Below are 23624 nucleotides of genomic sequence, written 5' to 3'. Positions count from 1 at the left end.
AAATACGTAGTTGAATTGAATGTGATAAGCTACGTAGAGATAGAAGGTTACTAATATTAGAATGCGCTTTAAATTGATTCTTGATGTTATTGGTATGGTTGTTGGTATTGTTGGTATGGTTGTTGATGAATTTGGCCGAGTTAAATTCTCGGGGATGTTGAATTTACAGGGGAGATGCTGCCGAAATTTCTGTAGACAAGTACTAGTTAGAATTGAATTTCTAAGTACTTGTAGCTATTGTTTGGTAATTGATAACGTTATTGTAGATATTGGAGAGCCCGAGACTTGAGTCGGGATTTGGTTAGTGCGCGATCGAGGTATGTAAAGCCTACCTTTCCTTCTTTTGGCATGATCCTTTTGAAATGAACAAAAGTGTATATGTATGCTTATAAAGAAAATCCTACTCTTAGAGCCACTAGGATGGCTAACATCTTTGACTTCCATAAGCTATTTCATATGGCTTGATACATATTTGTGATATTCGAAGACTCTAGTGGTTATGTTTCTGAATGTTGTTCGAAAGAAAAATCGAGAGGACTAAATCTTTGATGAATATTTTGGTACATAAATATGGTCCAAAAGTCTCCATTTGATTTGATCCATAATGTTATTCGAAAGTTTCCTAATATGAATATTTGATCCATAATGATGTTCGAAAGTTTTCTAATATGAGTGATACTAGAATTTCCAAGTATGGCTTATGAAATATTTTTAGAAGGTTCTGTACTTCAAAAGCTCGTAACTTTCTTATACTAATTCCGATTGACCCGAATCTTATTTTTGAGCCTTCAGATGTCGGTAAATATGTTTATCCATCGAGTTTTGAAATTTATTTATGTACTTATATGCATATGGTTTCCTCACTACTCCGCTCGTGCATACTACTATGATATCGTTCGCCAGATCCCGGGCCGGTTTTGTGATCGTGCGCACTATGTTATATTCGGCAGTATGATGTGTTACGGTTCCCGAGACCTCGCCATAGGGCCGGGTACCGCATATATATGGCGTTATGATGTGATATGGCATATGATATGTTCTGATGTTGTGATATGTTATGATGATACGATATGTTCGGGGATTGTACGGAGATTTGAAACCTTCTGGAGTATGATGTGTTGTGGCGCCAGCGTCGGAGTGGCGATCACGTTCCTGAGCCCTATGCATGATTTTTATTTGCATTATTTATATTTTCAGCACAGGTTTTGATATACTAATTCTATATCCATTTTTTGTACTCCTCACTTCAATTATGATTCGGATTACTGTGCTTCATGCTTTACATACTCAGTACATATTTCGTACTGACCCCCCTTTCTTCGGGGGCTGCGTTTCATGCCCGCAGGTACAGACGTTCGTTCTGGTGACCCGCCAGTGTAGGACACTTATTCTGCTATTTGGAGTACGCCTTTGATCCGGAGCTCATATTTTGGTACATATCTTTTGTCATACACATTTTTGTATATATGACTATTTGAGGGTACGGCGGGGCCCTGTCCCGTCATATGTTTCTGTTATGGTTTGTAGAGGCCTGTAGACATATATGTGGGTCATGGGTCATGTTTGTTCGATGATGTTTGTGATTTGTGCCTTAAGCGGTCCCGCTTGCTATTACGGCCAAAACGGCCCACATGTTTGTATATGTATGTATATTCGGGCGATGTGTATTCCGCCAGCCTGCCGGCTTTTGGTATGATATTTCTGTCACAGGTGACCGCTTAAGATGACGTCTGTTTCTTAGTATCCGTATAAATAACGTATGTTAAATTTGAATAAGTCTTTGATATGTCGATCTGGTAAGCAAGTCTGTATGGGTGTCCAGTTAGGGCACTAGTCACGGCCCACGGGGCTGGGTCGTGACAAAAGTGGTATCAGAGTGGTTTTTCCTCGGAATGTCTACAGGCCGTGTCTAGTAGAGTCTTGTTTATCGGTGTGTTGTGCACCACATCTATAAACAGGAGGCTACAGGACATTTTGGGTGTTACCTTTCTTTGGATCTTAGATTGTGCGATAGAGCCATGCTATTAGGATGATTTCTTTCTAACCGATTGTTATGTTTACAGTGATGCCTCCGAAGAAGGCGACGGCTTCCCAGAAGGGCAACGTAGTGGCAGGAGAGACCAGCCAGATACAGAGGGTCACTCGGGCTCGTGCTCAGATTATGCCCGATATTGCACCCCAGTCAGAAGGTTCTGCTACACCTCCACTAGAGGAGCCTGGAGCTGCTCCACCATTAGCCCCAGAGGCTCCAGTGCCCGAGCCTCTAGCTCTTCAGCCAGGGGCGGAGGATAGAGCGATGAGGGACGCTGTGCAGTTATTGACGACATTAGTCGCAGGACAGGCTCGCAGACGTGGGCTAGGGGGTGATGATGGTGACAGACGTGACAGTTTGAGGGTCCGTGATTTATTGAACTGTAATCCCCCCGAGTTCTATGGATCTAAGCCCGAAGAGGACCCCCAGGATTTCATTCGACAGATGCAGCGCACACTGAGACTGGTCAGGGCTTCTGAGATTGAGTCTGTCGAGCTGGCCTCACATAGATTGCGGGACGTAGCGATTAATTGGTACGAGTCTTGGGAGTTGTCCAGAGGCGAGGATGCTCCCCCAGCCGTGTGGGATGAGTTTACAGCAGCTTTTCTCAACAACTTTTTGCCCCCAGAGTTGCAGCGGGCGAGAGTTGACAGATTTCTACAACTAACGCAGAGAGCAGGAGTGTCCGAGAGTACAGCTTGGAGTTTGATTCTCTGGCCAGATATGAACCTACCATAGTAGATGATATGGCTGACTGGATGCATCGGTACGTGATAGGGCTGGATCATTATTTGGTGGATAGCTGTATGACGATAGCGTCACAGATTGGGATGGACATTGCCCGGTTACAGGCCTACGCGCAGGGTATGGAGGACCGGCACAGAGGGCGCCAGGCTGATAGAGATCGTGACAGGAGGCAGCCCAAGAGGGCTAGATCAGCCAGTTATTCAGAGGAGTCTTGAGGTGGGCAGCCTCAGCAGCAGTATAGCAGGTATCCCCCTCAGTCAGGCCGGAGTACACGTCCACAGTCTACAGGCAGACGATTTGACGGTGCAGGGCACTCAGGAGCGGGCCAGAGCTCTAGGGCTTCAGGTTCGCAGGTGAGCCGAGGTTCCAGTCAGGCGAGGCCACCTATGCCTCGGTGTTCTTATTGTGGGAGGTCTCATCCAGGAGAGTGCTACCGAGCTACAGGAGCCTGTTTTTCTTGTGGCCGCCAGGGCCATGTTATGAGAGATTGTCCGTTGGCGGGTGGTTTTGGTGGTGCAGCTCAGCCGACGGGATCAGCTGTTGGTTCGTCTTCCACTCCTTCAGCTATGCGCCCTGCGGGGCGGGGTATGCCAGCACCAGCGGGCTGCGGTAGAGGCCGTGGCGGGGTTTCTGATTCTAGCGGTCCCTCGAACTGCATATATGCATTGGCTAGCCGACAGGATCAGGAGGCGTCGCCAAATGTAGTCACAGGTACATTATTGGTCTTTTCGCGAGCTGTATATGCATTGATCGATCCAGGTTCTACTTTATCATATATTTCTCCCCTCGTTGCTAGTAAAATTGGGATAACACCTGAACCTATAGAGCTGTTTGTGGTAGCTACACCGGTCGGGGATTTTATTATAGCGAGGCAGGTATATAAGGATTGTTCTGTGATTATATGTGGTCGTTGCACTAAGGCCGATTTGGTAGAATTAGATATGGTGGAATTCGATGTTATCATGGGTATGAATTGGTTAGCCTCCTGTTATGCTAATGTTGACTGCCAGAAAAGTGTAGTTCGTTTCCAGTTTCCGGGGGAACCAGTTATAGAATGGGCAGGAAATACAGCATCGGCGAGAGGTAAGTTTATTTCATACCTCAAGGCCAGGAATATGATTCAGAAAGGGTATATTTATCATTTGGTCCGTGTGCATGATACTAAAGCAGAAACACCTACTCTCCAGTCAGTTCCGGTTGTTAATGAATTTCCAGATGTGTTTCCAGATGAGCTTCCAGGTCTCCCACCTGAACGGAAGATAGAATTTACGATAGATGTGTTGCCAGATACTCAGCCTATATCTATTCCTCCTTACAGAATGGCACCTGCAGAATTGAAAGAATTGAAGGAGCAGCTGAAATACTTATTAGAAAAAGGCTTCATCAGACCCAGTACGTCACCCTGGGGAGCATCGGTATTGTTTGTAAGAAAGAAAGATGGGTCGCTGCGGATGTGCATTGATTACAGACAGCTGAATAAGGTGACTATAAAGAATAAATATCCCCTCCCCCGGATTGATGATTTATTTGACCAATTGTAGGGTGCTAAATATTTTTCAAAGATAGATTTACGCTCGGGTTATTATCAGGTGCGGGTACGAGAGGCAGATATTCCAAAGACTGCCTTCAGGACCCGATACGGGCATTATGAGTTCAGGGTGATGTCTTTTGGGCTAACTAATGCTCCAACAGTGTTTATGGATTTGATGAATCGGGTATTCAGGCCGTTTCTAGACATGTTCGTGATTGTATTTATTGATGACATTCTGGTTTATTCACGATCAGCAGAGGAGCATTCAGATCATCTGAGGACAGTACTTGGCACACTTCGGCAACAGAAATTATATGCTAAGTTCTCCAAGTGTGAATTCTGGTTAACCTCAGTGGCATTCTTGGGGCATATCGTCGGAGCAGATGGTATTCGGGTCGATACACAGAAGATCGAGGCTGTACAGAATTGGCCTAGGCCTACGACACCGACTGAGATACGCAGTTTTCTGGGATTGGCCGGATATTACAAGAGATTTGTGGAGAATTTTGCTTCTATTGCAGCACCATTGACGAAACTAACTCAGAAGGCAGCAAAATTTCAGTGGACCGATGCTTGTGAACGCAGCTTCCAGTTGCTGAAGGAAAAATTGATTACAGCTCCAGTTCTAACTCTTCCAGAGGGGTCAGATGGGTATGTTATCTATTGTGATGCTTCCGGTATTGGGATAGGTTGTGTACTAATGCAACATGGTCGAGTTATAGCCTATGCTTCCCGGCAGCTCAGACCGCACGAGAGAAATTATCCTACTCATGATTTGGAACTAGCCGCGGTAATTCATGCTTTGAAGATATAGCGACATTACTTATATGGGGTTCATGTTGATATCTATACAGACCACAAAAGCCTTCAGTATATTTTTAAGCAAAAAGAACTGAATTTGCGGCAGAGAAGATGGCTCGAATTATTGAAAGACTATGACGTCGACATTTTGTATCATCCTGTAAAAGCCAATGTTGTAGCAGGTGCACTTAGCCGCAAGTCTATGGGCAGTTTGACCGACGTGCAGCCAGAAAGAAAAGAGTTAGTTCGTGAGATTCATCAGCTAGCCAGTCTTGGAGTCCGTTTGGCCGACTCTGGAAATGTTGGGGTTTCTGTTCAAGAAGTTGCAGAATCATCTATTATGGAAGAAGCAAAACGACGTCAGTTCGAGGATCCTATTCTGGTACAGTACAAAGATGCGGCCCTTGGTAAGGGAGAGACTCCATTCGAGATTTCACCTGACGGAGTATTATTATATAGAGGCAGGTTATGTGTACCTAACGTTGCAGGGCTGCGGCGGCAGATTATGGGAGAGGCACATTATGCTCGGTATTCTGTTCATCCTGGATCCACAAAAATGTACCATGACCTCAGATGTTTATATTGGTGGGATGGTATGAAAAGAGACATTGCAGAGTTCGTTGCTCAGTGTCCAAATTGCCAACAGGTTAAAATCGAGCATCAGAAGCCCGGTGGATTGTTACAGGAAATGGAAATTCCAGCTTGGAAATGGGAAATAATTAATATGGATTTCATTACAGGTTTGTCGCGCACTTCTCGGAATTATGATTCTATGTGGGTTATTGTTGATAGGCTGAGAGGATTATGCCCGGTTGTACATTAGAGAGATAGTAAGACTTCACAGAGTTTCTATATCTATTATAACCAACAGGGGTGCCCAGTTTACGGCTAACTTCTGGAGGTCGTTTCAGGATGGGTTAGGGACTCAGGTGAGTCTTAGTACATCATTCCATCCTCAGTCCGACGGGCAGGCCGAGCGTACTATTCAGACGCTGGAAGATATGCTACGGGCCTGTGTTATTGATTTCAAAGGTAGTTGGGATGATCATTTGCCGCTTATTGAATTTCCTTATAATAATAGTTATCATTCCAGCATTCAGATGGCGCCGTATGAAGCCCTACATGGTAGAAAATGCAGGTCTCCAATTGGTTGGTTCGATGTGGGTGAAACTAAATTGATTGTTCCAGATATGATCCAGCAAGCAGTCGATAAGGTGAAACTCATCCGAGAACGGTTATTAGCAGCCCAGAGTCGACAGAAATCATATGCAGATAAACGACGTCGACCTTTAGAGTTCCAGATTGGAGACTGGGTATTTCTAAAAGTGTCACCTATGAAAGGTGTAATGAGATTCGGCAAAAAAGGGAATCTCAGTCCGTGATATATTGGGCCTTATCAGATTATTCGAAAGATAGGCAAGGTCGCCTACGAGTTAGACTTACCATCTGATCTGGAAGCAGTGCATCCGGTATTTCATGTATCAATGCTCTGTAAGTGTATTGGTGATCCTTCTAGAATATTTCCTATAGAGGATATCCAGGTAACAGAGGAACTGTCCTATGAAGAACAGCCTGTAGCTATTTTGGATCGCCAGGTGAGGAGATTGCGCACCAAAGATGTGCCTTCTGTTAAGGTCTTGTGGCGAAACAATAACCGAGAAGAAATGACCTGGGAAGCGAAGGACGAGATGAAGAAGAAGTACCCTCACTTGTTTCCTATGCCCACAGGTAATCTAAATTCCTTAAACTGGTTATATTGATCGGTGAATAAATTATATGTGCTGTCCATAAAAAGAAACTCCCCCGAAATGCTTGCAAGACGCTATAAGGCTAGTTTAACATTAGAGGACGAATGTTCTAAAGGGGGGGAGGATGTTATATCCCGTAATTTTGCACATTGGGATAAATTGAAATAATTGTGACTAATAAGAGATAAGGCAACATTTTGATGTTATTCAATATATATGTCGTTTATGAAAAATATTGATGCCGAAATATCGAGGAAGGCTAAGGGCAAAATTGGAATTTTGGAAATTAGTTTCGTGAATTACAAAATATGAACCATAAGTAATTGGGCTAAAAAAAATGGCCCAATAAGTGGCCGGCCATGGGGAAATAAAAAGGGGCCCAAGCCCATGACAAATTAAACCCAAGCCAAATAAAAGGAAGGGGCCACAAGTCTTCAACACACTAGAACATTCAAGAAAACAAAACAAAGTGAGAGCAAGAGCAAGGGGAATTCGGCCAACATAGAGAAAGAGAGAAAAAAATTTAAGCCTTTCAACTTTGATCAAAAAATTATAATTTTCTAGTATTCTTACTAAGTTCAAGACCCTCTTCAACGTGGTATAATTATTTGAGCGAGAAAACTACTCTAGTGGCAAGTGAAAAATTGAAGAAAAGGTAAACATTCTATCCTCTTTTATGTTATGAAGGGTTTATATATATGTTGTAGTGAGTATAGTTGAATGAAAATCATGAAAATGTTGTGTGTTGTGTGTGGGCCGTGTGGGTGTGTTGTGTGTGTGTGGCCGTGTGGTTCATATTGGTGAAGGAAGATGAATTAAATTTATTTAGTATGTTAATTGTGTTGTTGTGGCCTTTGTGATGTAAATGGAAGACTAATGGTTCAAGTTGGCATGGAAATTGGTTGGAGGTTGTTGTAGGAAATTATGTGATTTTAATATGGTTTTTATGTAATTATGGAAGTGGAGTTGCTAAAGTGTGAATTGTTGTTGTTGTTGATGAATTTGAAAGAAGAAAATGCGTCGTCGTAGTTTCGTTGCATTTGTAGAAGCTTCGGGTGGAATATGGTGTTAGTGAGATTGTTTGAATATTGCACAAATTGTTTAAAGCGTTCTTGAATTGTGTTTGAATGATCTTGGATTAGTAATGAATATGTGAGCGTTGATATTGGCTTGAAAATACGTAGTTGAATTGAATGTGATAAGCTACGTAGAGATAGAAGGTTACTAATATTAGAATGCGCTTTAAATTGATTCTTGATGTTATTGGTATGGTTGTTGGTATTGTTGGTATGGTTGTTGATGAATTTGGCCGAGTTAAATTCTCCGGGATGTTGAATTTACAGGGGAGATGCTGCCGAAATTTCTGTAGACAAGTATTAGTTAGAATTGAATTTCTAAGTACTTGTAGCTAATGTTTGGTAATTGATAACGTTATTGTAGATATTGGAGAGCCCGAGACTTGAGTCGGGATTTGGTTAGTGAGCGATCGAGGTATGTAAAGCCTACCTTTCCTTCTTTTGGCATGATCCTTTTGAAATGAACAAAAGTGTATATGTATGCTTATAAAGAAAATCTTACTCTTAGAGCCACTAGGATGGATAACATCTTTGACTTCCATAAGCTATTTCATATGGCTTGATACATATTTGTGATATTCGAAGACTCTAGTGGTTATGTTTCCGAATGTTGTTCGAAAGAAAAATCGAGAGGACTAAATCTTTGATGAATATTTTGGTACGTAAATATGGTCCAAAAGTCTCCATTTGATTTGATCCATAATGTTATTCGAAAGTTTCCTAATATGAATATTTGATCCATAATGATGTTCGAAATTTTTCTAATATGAGTGATACTTGAATTTCCAAGTATGGCTTATGAAATATTTTTAGAAGGTTCTGTACTTCAAAAGCTCGTAACTTTCTTATACTAATTCCGATTGACCCGAATCTTATTTTTGAGCCTTCAGATGTCGGTAAATATGTTTATCCATCGAGTTTTGAAATTTATTTATGTAGTTATATGCATATGGTTTCCTCACTACTCCGCTCGTGCATACTACTATGATATCGTTCGCCGAATCCCGGGCCAGTTTTGTGATCGTGCGCACTATGTTATATTCGGCAGTATGATGTGTTACGGTTCCCGAGACCTCGCCATAGGCCGGGTACCGCATATATATGGCGTTATGATGTGATATGGCATATGATATGTTCTGATGTTGTGATATGTTATGATGATACGATATGTTCGGGGATTGTACGGAGATTTGAAACCTTCTGGAGTATGATGTGTTGTGGCGCCAGCGTCGGAGTGGCGATCACGTTCCTGAGCCCTATGCATGATTTTTATTTGCATTATTTATATTTTCAGCACAGGTTTTGATATACTAATTCTATATCCATTTTCTGTACTCCTCACTTCAATTATGATTCGGATTACTGTGCTTCATGCTTTACATACTCAGTACATATTTCGTACTGACCCCCATTTCTTCGGGGGCTGCGTTTCATGCCCGCAGGTACAGACGTTCGTTCTGGTGACCCGCCAGTGTAGGACACTTATTCTGCTATTTGGAGTACTCCTTTGATCCGGAGCTCATATTTTGGTACATATCTTTTGTCATACACATTTTTGTATATATGACTATTTGAGGGTACGGCGGGGCCCTGTCCCGTCATATGTTTCTGTTATGGTTTGTAGAGGCCTGTAGACATATATGTGGGTCATGGGTCATGTTTGTTCGATTATGTTTGTGATTTGTGCCTTAAGCGGTCCCGCTTGCTATTACGGCCAAAACGGCCCACATGTTTGTATATGTATGTATATTCGGGCGATGTGTATTCCGCCAGCCTGCCGGCTTTTGGTATGATATTTCTGTTACAAGTGACCGCTTAAGATGACGTCTGTTTCTCAGTATCCGTATAAATAACGTATGTTAAATTTGAATAAGTCTTTGATATGTCGATCTGGTAAGCAAGTCTGTATGGGTGTCCGGTTAGGGCACTAGTCACGGCCCACGGGGCTGGGTCGTGACATTTGGTTTCCTATGTTACCCCCTATTCCCATCTAATACCATTAACAAGCTTCAAGCCCATTCCACCCCATGTGTGTTCTTAGGCTATCCATCCCATCATCGTGATTACAAATTTTATGATTTATCATCCAAGAAAATCATAAGTCGTCATGTCGTGCTCGATGAAACCCAATTTCCTTTTGCTAAGCTACATACTCCCTTAGATCGTCACCATTATGATTTTCTGGATGATGGACCCTCTCCTTATGTAATTCACCATTTAGCCTCGCAAAACAATCCACCTTCCAGCGACCATACTCCGCTGCCCACTGGTCCTAGCAGCCCACCACCCACGGCCACATCTGCCTCACCCTCAGCTACTACCGCCAGCCCCACTGTCCAGCCCCATCCGCCACAGTCCACTGTCCTCTTCCAGTCCAAAAACCGATCACTAAGAGTCAACATGGTATTGTCAAGCCTAACCCAAAATACAGCTTCATTAGTCATGCGTCCGAATCTCCCATTTCTCGTAACCCCGTGTCTGCCTTACGTGACCCGAATTGGAAAATGGCTATGGAAGATGAATATAAGACTCTTATTAAAAATAAGATGTGGGAGTTAGTGCCTCGCCCACCTAATGTGCATGTTATTCGGTATATGTGGATTTTTAGACATAAAGAACACTCTGACGGTTCCTTTGAGAGGCATCAAGCCCGACTTGTAGGTGATGGCAAAACTCAACAAGTTGGCGTGGATTGTGGTGATACTTTTAGCCCAGTGATGAAACCGGCGACCATCCGCACTGTTCTCAGTCTAGCTCTCTCTAATGCTTGGCCTATTCACCAACTTGATGTGAAAAATGCATTCTTACATGATGAACTCGAGGAAACTATCTACATGCATCAACCCGTGGATTTCCGAGACCCTACACATCCTGACCAGTGGCGAACCTTGTAAGAGCCCCGGGGGTTCATCCGAACCCCCTTCGGCGAAATATTGCACTGTATATACAAGGTGAAAAATATTTTTTATGTATATATAGTAGACGTTGAACCCCCTTAGCTTCTTCATTTATGGCTTCTTTATATTTTTGAACCCTCTTGGCTTAAATCCTGGCTCCGCCACTGATCCTGACTATGTCTGCTTACTAAAGAAGTCCTTATATGGCCTCAAGCAAGCTTCCCGGGCCTGGTACAAATGATTTGCTGACTATGTTTCTAGTATTGGTTTCACCCACAGCAAGTCTGATCATTCTCTGTTCATCCACCGAAAAGGTATTGATATGGCGTATCTTCTTTTGTATGTGGATGATATCATCTTAACCACCTCTTCTGATGATCTTCGCCAGTCTATCATGACACTTCTCAACTCTGAATTTGCTATGAAGGATTTGGGACCACTCAGTTATTTCTTGGGAATAGAAATTACTCGTTATGCAGGTGGTTTGTTTTTATCTCAAAAGAAGTACGTCGAAGAGATCATAGAACGAGCTAGCATGTCGTCTTGTAGGCCAAGTGCCATGCCAGTTGACACCAAACCGAAGTTAAGTGCCACCTCTACCTCACCATTTAAGGATCCTTCACTTTATCGCAGCCTGGCAGGTGCACTGCAATATCTCACGTTCACGAGACCAGACATTTCGTATGCTGTGCAACAGATTTTTCTATTCATGCATAACCCGATGGAGGTCCACATGAATGCTCTCAAACGTATTGTGTGCTATATTAAGGGCACCCTTGATCATGGCTTTCATCTTTATCCATCTAAACCCACCACTTTCATTTCGTATACGGATGCAGATTGGGGTGGTTGTCCGGATACCAGGCGTTCGACTTCTGGTTATTGTGTCTTTCTTGGTGATAATCTCATTTCTTGGTCCGCCAAGCGGCAGGCCACCATGTCTTGATCTAGTGCGGAGGCCGAATATCGAGGGGTAGCCAATGTTGTTGCTGAGTCTTGTTGGCTACGCAATCTGCTTCTAGAACTTCATTGTCCAATACGAAAGGCTACGTTGGTGTACTGTGATAATGTTAGTGCCATATATCTATCTGGTAATCCTGTTCAACATCAATGCACTAAGCATATCGAGATGGATATTCACTTCGTCCATGAACAAGTTGCTCGTGGTCATGTACGTGTCCTACATGTCCCATCGCGCTATCAGATTGCGGACATATTTACTAAAGGTCTTCCCTTGGTTCTATTTGAAGATTTTCGCGACAGCCTAAGCGTCTGCAAACCTCCCGCTTGGACTGCGTGGGTGCGTTAGAATATTATGTAAATATTTAGTTACCATATTTATTGATGTAAATGTATTAGAAGAATATTCTAGGCCACCATGTAAATATATTAGAAGAATATTTAGTTACCATTATGGTTAGGTGTATATTTAGTTACCTTCATTATAGCTTAGGATCTTTGTATATATACACATGTTGACAAAGATTAAGGCAAGCATATTATTACCTTCTTACATTAACTTAAGTTGATTTCTAAAAGGACTCCTACTTACTCATTAAGTATCATGTAACTTTTCAACCAAAATAATTATTTCTTTGAATTTTAAGAAATTAACTAAGACAAAAGTTGTTCCCTAGCTATATTCACAATATCTTTAAATCATATATTTTGCATTAACTGTTAAGACTATTTGTGCGAGGCACATATAATAGAGACTAGTATGTTGCAATATACGAATAAGCGCTTATCCCTTAAAAATAGGCATAGCTAACAAAAAAAATATTTTATCATATCTTATTCTAATACATGCAGTTGTAAAAGGAGCCATCTTGGCTGGATGCAGCAAGTTTATTTGCCAGATGATCTGCTACTTGATTAACTTCCCTGAAGGCAGTGTGTAATATTATTAATTACCATTAGCTTGTAATAGATTATTGAAATCTGTCTCGGAATATGCTAATCATTAATAGATATACTATATTTAACACACCCCCACAGTCGAAGTGGGAGGTTTATGAACGTGAAGACTGTCCCGAAATTCTTCAAATAAAACCCGCGGGAGACCTTTTGTAAAGATATCCGCAATCTGATAACGGGAAGGTACATGAAGAACACGGACCTGCCCACGGGCAACCTTCTCTCTGACAAAATGAATATCCATTTCAATATGTTTCGTACGTTGATGTTGAACTGGATTTTCGGATAAATAAATAGCACTTACATTGTCACAATAAACAAGAGTAGCCGTTTTAATCGGACAATGCAACTCTAAGAGAAGGTTTCGAATCCAACATGATTCGGAGACAACATTCGCCACCCCACGATACTCGGCTTCGGCACTTGACCGAGACAAAGTGGGTTGTCGTTTAGACGACCAAGAAATCAGATTGTCACCCAAAAATACACAATAACCAGATGTAGACCGTCTAGTGTCAGGGCACCCACCCCAATCTGCATCAGTATACGAGACAAGAGTAGAAAAAGAAGACGGGTATAAATGAAGCCTGTGATCCAAAGTACCCTTAACATACCGAATGACACGTTTAACAGCAGACATATGATCAACTCTCGGATCATGCATATGTAGGCAAACCTGTTGTACGGCATAAGAGATATCCGGTCGTGTAAAAGTGAGATATTGTAGGGCCCCTGCAAGACTCCGATAAAGGGAAGGATCATCAAAAGTAGTACTAGATGTAGCACTGACCTTTGATTTAGTGTCAACCGGAGTAAGGGATGGTTTACAAGAAGACATCCCTGCACGCTCAATTATTGCTTCGGCATACTGGCGCTGTGAGGGAAACATACCACCCTTATGTCGAGTCACAGCAATACCCAAAAAATAATTTAGAGGACCAAGATCCTTCATAGCAAACTCAGAACTAAGAAGATACATGATTGAACATCGGAGAGCATCAGAAGAAGCAGTGAGGATAATACCATCAACATATAATAATATGTAAGCCATTTCAGACCCTTTGCTGAAAATGAACAAAGAGTTGTCACACCTGCTATTTGTGAACCCAATAGATAGAACAAAATCAGCAAACCGCTTATACCAAGCCCGGGGCGCCTGCTTTAGTCCATACAATGACTTACGCAGGAGACATACATAATCAAGATGAACACGATCCCTGTAACCCAGAGGTTGGTGCATGTAAACTGTTTCTTGAAGCTCACCATGTAGGAAGGCATTTTTAACATCCAGCTGATGGATCGGCCATGCCTTCGAAAGAGAAAGACTAAGAACCGTGCGGATTGTAGCAGGCTTCACCACCGGACTAAAAGTCTCGCCACAATCAATGCCAACATGCTGGGTTTTACCATCACCTACAAGACGGGCTTTATGCCTCTCAAAAACACCATTAGATTTGACCTTATGAGTAAAAATCCACATAGACCGAATCACATTAACATCCGGGGGACGGGGCACCAACTCCCACGTCTTATTTTTAATAAGAGCATTATATTCATCATCCATGGCCATTTTCCAATTCGGGTCACGAAGAGCCGCTATCGGATTTCGAGGCAAAGGTGACCTCTCAACCGTAGTGTGCATAGAATATTTTGTGTTAGGTTTGAAAATTCCATTTTGGCTACGGGTCACTACCTTTGGCTGATGGAGTTGAGCATTTTGTGGAGTTGGAGTTGAGATATCGGCTTGTGTTTGGGCTGGGAAATTTTGAGAGCAAGGAGGAGGACTTGGGCCCAAAGGAGAGGGAATGGGCCTTGCTGGCGAGTTGGGTGAAGAAGGAGACAAGTACTGGGCCGGTTGTGAGGGAGAAGAAGTTGGGCCAGTTTGTTGCATATGATGAATCACGTAAGGTGATAAATCATTATCAAGGAAGTCATAAGTGTGGGATTGCGGGGAATGTAATTTTGCAAAAGGGAAATTATTTTCATCAAAAATGACATGGCGACAAATAATAATTTTATGTGAGGACATATCATAACACTTGTAGCCACGATGGTTGGTTGGATACCCCAAAAAAACACAAGGGGTATATCGAGGTTGCAACTTATTAATAGTTGTTGATGGAAATAAAGGATAACACAAACAACCAAAAACCCGAAGATGAGAATAAGACGGAACCCTTTTGTAAAGAATTTCAAGAGGAGACTTGTTTCCCAATAGTTTACTTGGAAGGACATTAAGAAGATAAGTTGCCATTTGGAGAGAATGATGCCAAAAGGAGGGTGGAAGAGAGGCATGAGCGAGAAGAGTACGAGAGATATTATTTATAGTCCGAATTTTACGTTCGGCTTTCCCATTTTGAGAGGAAGTATGTGGACAAGAAAGGCGAAAAGACATGCCATGAGTCTTACAAAAATCCCAAAAAGGACCATTATCAAACTCTCTTCCATTATCACATTGTACATTTTTGATATGACGTTCAAATTGAGTGGAAATATGGGCTTTAAAGATTAAGAAAATATCATAAACATCAGATTTTCGTGCCAAAGGAAAATTCCATAAATACTTAGAATAATCATCCAAAAATAAAACGTAATATCTATGTCCGGAAGAACTCAAAACAGGAGAGGACCAAAGATCACTATGTAAAATATCAAACGGCATAGTCGTACTCGAAGAAGAAGAAACAAATGGTAACTTAATATGTTTTCCAAGTACACAAGACCCACAAATACTAGAACTAGAAATTTTAGAACAATCAATGTTTTTATTTTTTCTAAGCACATCTAAGACAGGAGTTCCCGGATGACCCAAACGATCATGCCAGAGCTTAGGAGAGATGGCTGCAAAAGTAGATGAGGAAGGTTGATTGTTGATAGAAGAAATGGGATAAAGGTCGCCTCGACTATCACATCTCATTATTGGCATCCCCGTCCGATAATCCTTCACAAAAAACCCAAAAGGATTAAACTCAACTGACACAGAATTATCAGTGGTAAACTTTCTAACATAAATGAAATTTTTAATCAATTTAGGTGCATGAAGAACATTCTGAAGGGAAAGGGATTGACTCGGGGAAGATAATTTAGTGTGACCATAGCCAAGAATCGGAATAGTATGACCATTACCAACCACAATTTTATTATTAGGATGATTGCCCAAATTAAAATAAGACGAAAGAGTACCTGTAGAGGAGGTCATGTGAGATGTAGCCCCGGTGTCCATGTACCATGACGGATCGGGTTGGTGAAGAGACATAGTGTGCATTGATGTCTCGATATCCGTAGAAGCATACGACATGGGCTGCCCAAAATTAGGTGATGCGTGTTGTTGAACATAGGCTTGCTGAGGTCTTGGGCCCAAGATACTGGGTTGGCGCTGCTGAGGAACCGGAGGTCTGGCCCAACCTTGAGTTGGGAATGGGCAAGGTGGAATGGGCCAACCTTGACCATACCAACCCCAAGGATAAGGTTGATGCTGTTGCTGTTGCGGGAATGACGAGCTCCCACCTTGGCCACCGGAGTTCTGTCCCCTGCCACCACCTTTGCCGCTGCCGGAGGAGCGTCCGCCACCACCGGAATTGTTGTTCTTCCGGCCACTGTTGTTGCGGCGACCACCAGAGTGCTGCACACCTTGCTTCCCCTTAAAACGACCCGATTTTTCAGAAGTAATCGGACCGTCATCATTTGAAGTGACCACCATAGCTGATTCGGTGGCTGCTTCCTTAGACATCCTGGCCTCTTCAAGAACAAGCATAGACCGATCTTTATAGAAAGGAGGAAGAGGATTGCTTTGCCGGATTACCGTACCCACACCACGGTATGGTTTTGTAAGATCACCTACCAATTGTAAAACCAGACGATTGTCCGACACCGGTGCGCCAACGTTCTTCAATTGATCCGCAAGGGACTTGAGATGTTGACAATAAGCAGAGACATTAGGAAAATGCTCCATAGAGACAGTGGTGAAATCTTGTTCAAGGGCAACGGCACGGGAATGTTGATTATCTTGGAATATATCACGCAATCTATCCCAAGCTTCCATAGCCGTTGAATCGGGCTCGATAATGGTGTGCAATAGGTCGTTAGAAATGGTAGAATAAATCCACGAAAGAACCGTGGCATCCAAGGTTGACCATAGTTCCTTTTCTGCATCAGTAGAAGGAATCGTCCTCTGACTGGCTTTCGGAGGAATGATATGATTAAGAACCTTGTGAGATCGTGCGTGAATCTTGAAAAGTTCTGCCCACGTAGAGTATTGAACGTTTTCCATTTCAAGCATAATGGGAACGTGGTTTTTGATATTTGAGACGGCAAGAGCCGAGTGAAAAGAGGACTTGTTGTCCGACATTTAGAATGGCTGAAAAAGGAGAAGACAGAAGAGATAGACGATGGTGGGCAAGGAAAGTCGAGCTAGGGCGAGCGGAAGACAGAGAAAAAAATCTCTAAGCAACTGATACCATAATAGATTATTGAAATCTGTCTCGGAATATGCTAATCATTAATAGATATACTATATTTAACAGCTTGTAATGGTTGGCCTTCTCTATAAGCGCATCTGATTGACAAAAAGAGAATTAAATTTTCGTCATATCAATACGTTTTATTAGGTCGACAAAAAGAGAATTAAGTTTTAATCATGTCAATACGTTTTATTTTAGGCCGACAAAGTAGAGTTAAATTTTAGTCATGTCAATACATTTTATTTTAGGCTTAAGAGTCTTCTAGTCCTATACTCCTATTAAGAATTATATGACAGTAGAAAATATAGATGATGTCTGGTCGTTTTATTTTGAATGGAGTAACATGAATATTAAACATTCATGAGATTGTGGCGTTGTAATAGTTACAGTATTATAGTTACAAGGTGAAGTTGTAGACATATTTCAAGAACTTTCTAATTAAAAACGAAGTTGTTCCCAAAAGAATATACACAAACCTTATCCAAACACAATTCTCTCCAAAAATTATGCTTTCCTCCACCATGGTATGTGTATTGTATATTTGAAGCGATTAGCTTATTATATGGTTCGCGAATTAATGTTGGTAGGTAATTAGGTGAACGGCAAGGCTTTTACTCTTTCCATTCACTTTTACTTGTCCACAATGGACTTTACACGTCCCTTAAGAAATAATAAATGAAGTGCATATTTAATAATAACACCCATATTAATAGCGTATATAGTTTCAATGGACTTGAGAAATGATTAGGGGAATGAGTAATTAATGTTAAGGGTAAAACAGGAAAAATAAAATTGTCTTTCCCTTGTATGCGAAAGTAGATAAGTAAAAGTAACGATTTATTTTTAGTATAGCAGACAAGTAAAAGTGAACGGTAGGAGTATTTTAATGATAATTTGATCCAGCCCAAAGGTCTAACTTGGCCTTTTCCTTTGTCTTGGCCAGGACACGTGATTTTTGATATTATAAAAATATATATATAAGAAATAAAAAAGAGAGAACAAAATGTGTGTTAGTTGGTAATTTAGTATCCACAAATCTCACTAGTCGATATTTTATTTTTCAATCGAAACACGTGTACTTGAGGCCTAGTACTGTAACTGATCAGAGACTCTGTAGAATATATATATATATATATATATATATATATATATATATATATATTATGATTTGTCATGAAAGTATCATTAGTTCACATTCTTGAGATCGAAAAGTGCCTGTAACAAATCAACGTATGTTTCATGACAAAATAATAGCTTTATTATTATATTAAAAATATCAAGTGGAACACATGAAATGTCTGTTACGTACGGAAAAATATGAAGTTTAAGGAATCTTGAACTAGGTTCTTTTTTAAAGAACGTGCTAATAGAAGGATTCAACAAGCAAGTGTAGCACTTTTAAAGAGATTCGATACTAGTACAATAAAAAAATCTTGGCCCATGAGTAGTATTACTTTGACTTGTCTCCTTTGATAAAATAACATGACGACATCATCATATTACTTTACTATTCTTCTTTCCTATATAAGAAGTGGGAGTGTGCTGCTGAAGCACATACACACCACTTTGTTAGTTGACATCCCTGCTTAACAGGGCATTGTGGGTATCCAGGAATATTGGGTGTGAACATTTTAATGAAATAGTGGGCTCACTTCAATTTGCCATTTTACACGTCTATTTGCATGTTTGAACTTTGAAATCCATCATTCATATGAGCCCTGCGGAAAATTCAACCCTATCTTTCTACAAGCAGCATCAGGATAGCAACCTGTTATTGGCCAAATAAGCTAATCCATGCCTGAGATATTTGTAAATTCTTTTTTCTATTTGTGGTACACTATTTTAAAATTTCACACAGGTTACTTAATTTCTCTAGACCAATTAGGATAGTGTTCTGGATATTTTAAATAACATATTGATAAAGTAATTGTATCCAAATTGAGTACAATCATTAAAATAGTTGAAAATATAAATTGAGTAAAAATGTGTTGTCCAATGTAAAAAACAACTCAAATTTGCATATCTAATATTTTGAGGGACAAGCAAATCACTTTTAGTATCAATAGATACAAAAAAATGAATTGCTAGCTAGATTAACAAATCTGAAATTTGCTTTAATAATTTTTGTATACATAATTATAAATAACATGCTCCGGTTTGCAAAGTGGATCCCATTTGACAATTGCACATTCTTGTTTGTCTCCATGCTCCGCTAATTGCGGCTTATAACGTTCTTTCTCTAATCAACTCCCCTGTCTAAACTTGGTAAGTTGTTTCTTGCGTAACGAAGTGTTCGGTATTCCCTTTGAAACTTCGATTAATCTAGACTTGCGTCACATATGGCGTATTAAACGAGAAAGCGCTTCCTACTTCTATTTGTTTCTATTCACTATGTATTTCTGTGGCATTTATAACATGGTACAAGATACTTATATCCATTGTATTTTGAAATTTAAGGTTCTTTCTCACCAACCTGCGCGATGAAAAATATTACCTCAAATGATTCTAAATGGTTAATATAGTAGTTCAAGATATTCCCTGCGCAGTTTCTCATTTCATTATTGTCTGAGTTTTAATTCAACTAGAGCCTACGAAGAATCAAATGCACTGACTTTTGTCGTGCATACTTGCTAGGTTATAGTTATCATAGCAATTGAGAAAACCCAAAGAAGATGTTTTACATGTGAAATGACATGCTTCCATAAACAACCAATAAGATTATTAAGATCTGGGCATTGTTTATATAGATTGTTCTATTTTGTTAAATTTGAATTTTGAGTAGATTTTACAAAAGTGAAATAAAGAGGTCTCCATAAAGTTTATGTTAGGACTTTCTGTGGGGATGTATCTCTTCTCATATCATCGCGACTTTCACATTGATAGCATTATGTGTTCCTTTCACTTTGAACAAATTTATATGATTTTCATTTGGTGAATCTTCTCTTTTTCCTTGTAATGATTGAATTTACATTTCCCTTTCTGCCAATGCAATTGTTCGCAATGTCTTTTATACAATGGAAAACAAGCTTCTTATGGGTTTTATCACATCTCAGGCATTATAGAACTTGGGAGCCAAATAAGATTAAATAGAAGAATTCTCAAGTACGCCACAAACTGGAAGAACTGATTGTTGGATCCAAAATTGTAAGTGTAATAGCTATTCTGATTGTTGGATCCAAAATTGTAAGTATAATAGCTATTCTTACTGGTAAAAGAAAGAGTGAGAAACTTGGTATCATTTGGTTCAGCTAGAGATAGTTGGTCTGGATAATTCAAGCATAGCTGCTACAAGGGTTGCTCTTGCTTGGAATGCTTCAGTTTGGTAAATGGTTAACATGAAAATTTGGGACCAATACTAGAGGTATAATTTATGATGGTCGCTAAATGTTATTCGTTATAGATTTACAATACACACATAGACAATCGGTCAATAGCTGATAACAATATTCTTAATTGCATTAATTGTTTGTCATCAAAAAGAATATTTTTAGTTGTTGAACTTCCTTTTCAGTCTAACTTTGTTTTCGGTTTTGCTCATAATTTCTATTGTTGTTTAATACATGTAGCCCATTGCTAGACTTTTAATTTCCCTACATTTCCTGGTTCTTTTAAGTAGTTGTTTGCATGTTATGGAGATTTTCAAAGCTGAAGAGAGGAGATTGAGTTTTTCAACTTTCCATGCAAGTTTAGAGTTAGTCTTTAGCTGGAATTCATCCCCCAGGCAGTGCGGTAATGGTTACAACCCAGGCGAGTAGCTGTGGTCGCGAAACAAGTTGCAGCTTTTATAAAAGAATTTTTATCAGAGCCAGCCGTGGGAGTGCTCGAGTTACGGAGTTAGATTGTCCTGGTGTCTGTCCTGTGGCCAATATCAAAGCGATCAAAAGAATAAAGATCATTTCTATTCCAAGGTGGGGAGTTTGATTTTCCCCATCGACCTATTGATGGGCAAGCAAAATTTCTGGATTGCAATCATTGTAAGAAAAATACATTTCCTTAAGCTTTGAATTGGTTGACTAGGTCACCAGAATATGTTATTTTAGACATTTTCTTGCCAGATGATGAAGTGGCTGTAACATGGACAAGGCAAACACGTGTCTCCAAGTAGTTGGGCATATAATGGCCACAAATCGATTTAGTAGTATTGATTCTTATGGAGGTAGAATATTGTTCTTTGGATTGCAGTGATGTTGACATAATTTAGTCCTGATATATTCTGTAACAATTCAGTCGTTTATTCACACTTGGTTCCCTAGGCACTCATATGCCCCCCATCTTTTCCAACATCTTAGAAGACGAAGTTAAGAGGCATATCAAAAGTTACTTAGGTGTGAGACAACTCTTATGCTTGGGACAACTATACAGTGCAGAAGTTTATATCAGGACACCAACAGACATTTAAAATGTGACTTATATAATTTGCTTTAGTCTTACCAAGTTTTATTATACATCCAAGAACTCCAAACGCGTGCAGATTTTCGTGTTTGGCCCCCTGCACACCATGGGTAACTACGACTAGTAACTCAAATAAAACCTGAAAAAGTTACAGTCTAAAAATTTCCTTACAAAAATTCGTTCGCTTAACGAGTACAACAACAACATACCCAGTGAAATTTCACAATGCAGGGTCTGAGGAGGGTAAAATGCACACAAATCTTACCTCTAACTTGGAAGATAAAAGGCTGTTTCCGAAAGACCCTCGGCTCAAGAGAAAGCTTAACAAAAAAGGTTAGATAAGGACAATGTCGGATAACAAGTAAAACTCTTTGAGTATATGTTCAACCACTTTTTCTATACACAATTAAACCGCTCTTCGTAGGACATTACAAGGAATTAAGGAGGTTTTAAAGGGTTTTTGGTCTAGTAGTAACAACGCAACATGTAATATGATATCAAAAAAGAAAGATTAAAAATGTGATTTGCAGATTCCCCTTCTCCAAATAGCACGCCTATACGATTTTCTTTGTGCTGCTTCTTAGTTTCTAATTTAACTAAAGTAAAGCGATTTGCATATTCTCCTTAGTTTCTACGTCTAACAAAAGATATTAGGAAATCAAAAGCGTTAAGCTGATTTCTTATAAAATAGGTGATAATAAGAAAAGAGTTGTTCTGAAAACTAGCCATCATCTGTTTGTAGACTGTCCATGGATTACTGAAATTAGAACCGAGATGGCTGCTATGGGGAGCAATGGTATATCAAACATGGAGAGCCAGAAACAGTAAGATTTTCAGAGGAAAAACAACAAAAAGATCAGTGATAAATACACGGATTAAAGAGGAAATTGTATAGAGAATAGAGTTGTTAAATACATCAAAGAAGGCATACAGGAGTAGAACGTTCATATATAGGCTTACTATGATTTAGATTGGATTTTCAATTTTGCACAGATTGTAACTAGTTTGTTTTTTCTGCGGGAGGCTCATTCTGCACAACACCCTTCCTGGAAGGTGGTTGCGGAGCGAAGAAAGTGGGCTTTGCCCCAGCTACCGCTATCCTTGGGAAACCAAAAGAGCTACCGAAGGAAAGGGATGCAGTCTCTCCCTTGGCCTTTGGAGAGGAGAGGGCAGAGAAGAAAACGTCCTTCGCGCAAGTTTTTTTGCTTCCTGCGTCCTTACTAGTCAAAAAGTGGCTCTCGGACCAAGAAGGCATTCTGGTAGGAAGGTCGACCACTACATAAGTCGCCATAAAGGATTTGTGCTCTTTAGGTGTACTGATTTTGTTTGTTAATGATACTGTTTACATGATTACCAACATCAAAAGAATTAATTCATTGGATGGTCATCAGCAAGACTGTATATCAACCAAGCCTTGTGTGTTGGTATCATATAATCTTTTTCGGGTCTTCAAATTGGGATTGTCATAGGGTCATCACCCCGCTCAAGGACAACTCAATTATACGATAACAAAGTAGTGACCAGCAGGAAAAATTAATTGTATGTTATCTCACAAGTTGGTGGACCCAAATCTTACACTTTTAGGTTCACAAACATTACGTCTACTATGTTATGAGACAAAAAGAAACACCACACAACTAATATCAAGCTGACCAGCAAGAACCGGCAATGCCAACATCCCAACTGATTTGGTTAATCACATATGTCAGGACAATAAGGCATCTTTTCCAGAATCGAAAGGTAAATGGCAAGGCATTATATTCAGTAATATCACGATGATATACGTAGAAGCATCGGGCAACAATGTACTGTTTCCAGGCAAACGCATACCAACACGAGTTACATGTCAGCCAGACCAGTTCACCAGCAATCATCACCATGCAATATCTTTCTATCTTAACCCACAATGTTAAGCTGATGATGGAAGATGCTAAATTAAATCAAATTTGACAAAAAGATTCTTCTTCCAGTATCTAAAATTTCCACTAGACAATCCAGATAAAACAGAATAATCGTATGTTCT

General features: G+C 40.3%; 1 protein-coding gene and 1 long non-coding RNA gene across 2 annotated transcripts; both read left to right on the top strand.

Moving 5' to 3' along the window:
* Positions 1-10439: 10439 nt before the first annotated feature.
* On the top strand, positions 10440-11778 carry LOC132628388 (uncharacterized mitochondrial protein AtMg00810-like). Its single transcript, XM_060344171.1, has 2 exons — positions 10440-10825; positions 11112-11778. The coding sequence occupies exons 1-2, from the start codon at positions 10440-10442 to the stop codon at positions 11776-11778; spliced, it is 1053 nt and encodes a 350-aa protein (XP_060200154.1).
* Positions 11779-19633: 7855 nt separating this feature from the next.
* LOC132626258 (uncharacterized) lies at positions 19634-21465 on the top strand. Its single transcript, XR_009577217.1, has 2 exons — positions 19634-20570; positions 20826-21465. It is a non-coding gene; the product is annotated as an uncharacterized LOC132626258 (long non-coding RNA).
* Positions 21466-23624: the final 2159 nt, after the last annotated feature.

Source organism: Lycium barbarum, chromosome 2 (assembly GCF_019175385.1).
Source record: "Lycium barbarum isolate Lr01 chromosome 2, ASM1917538v2, whole genome shotgun sequence".
Taxonomy (NCBI): domain Eukaryota; kingdom Viridiplantae; phylum Streptophyta; class Magnoliopsida; order Solanales; family Solanaceae; genus Lycium; species Lycium barbarum.
The sequence above is the reverse complement of the archived record's forward strand: the minus strand, read 5'-3'. Positions and strand labels throughout refer to the sequence as shown.

Excerpts from the sequence above, each read along its gene's own strand:
- LOC132628388 (XM_060344171.1), top strand. The coding sequence starts at position 10,440 with ATGGCTATGGAAGATGAATATAAGACTCTTATTAAAAATAAGATGTGG. Across the intron at positions 10,826-11,111 it reads CCTGACCAGTGGCGAACCTT|CAAGTCTGATCATTCTCTGT; the intron begins GTAAGAGCCCCG and ends TTTCACCCACAG.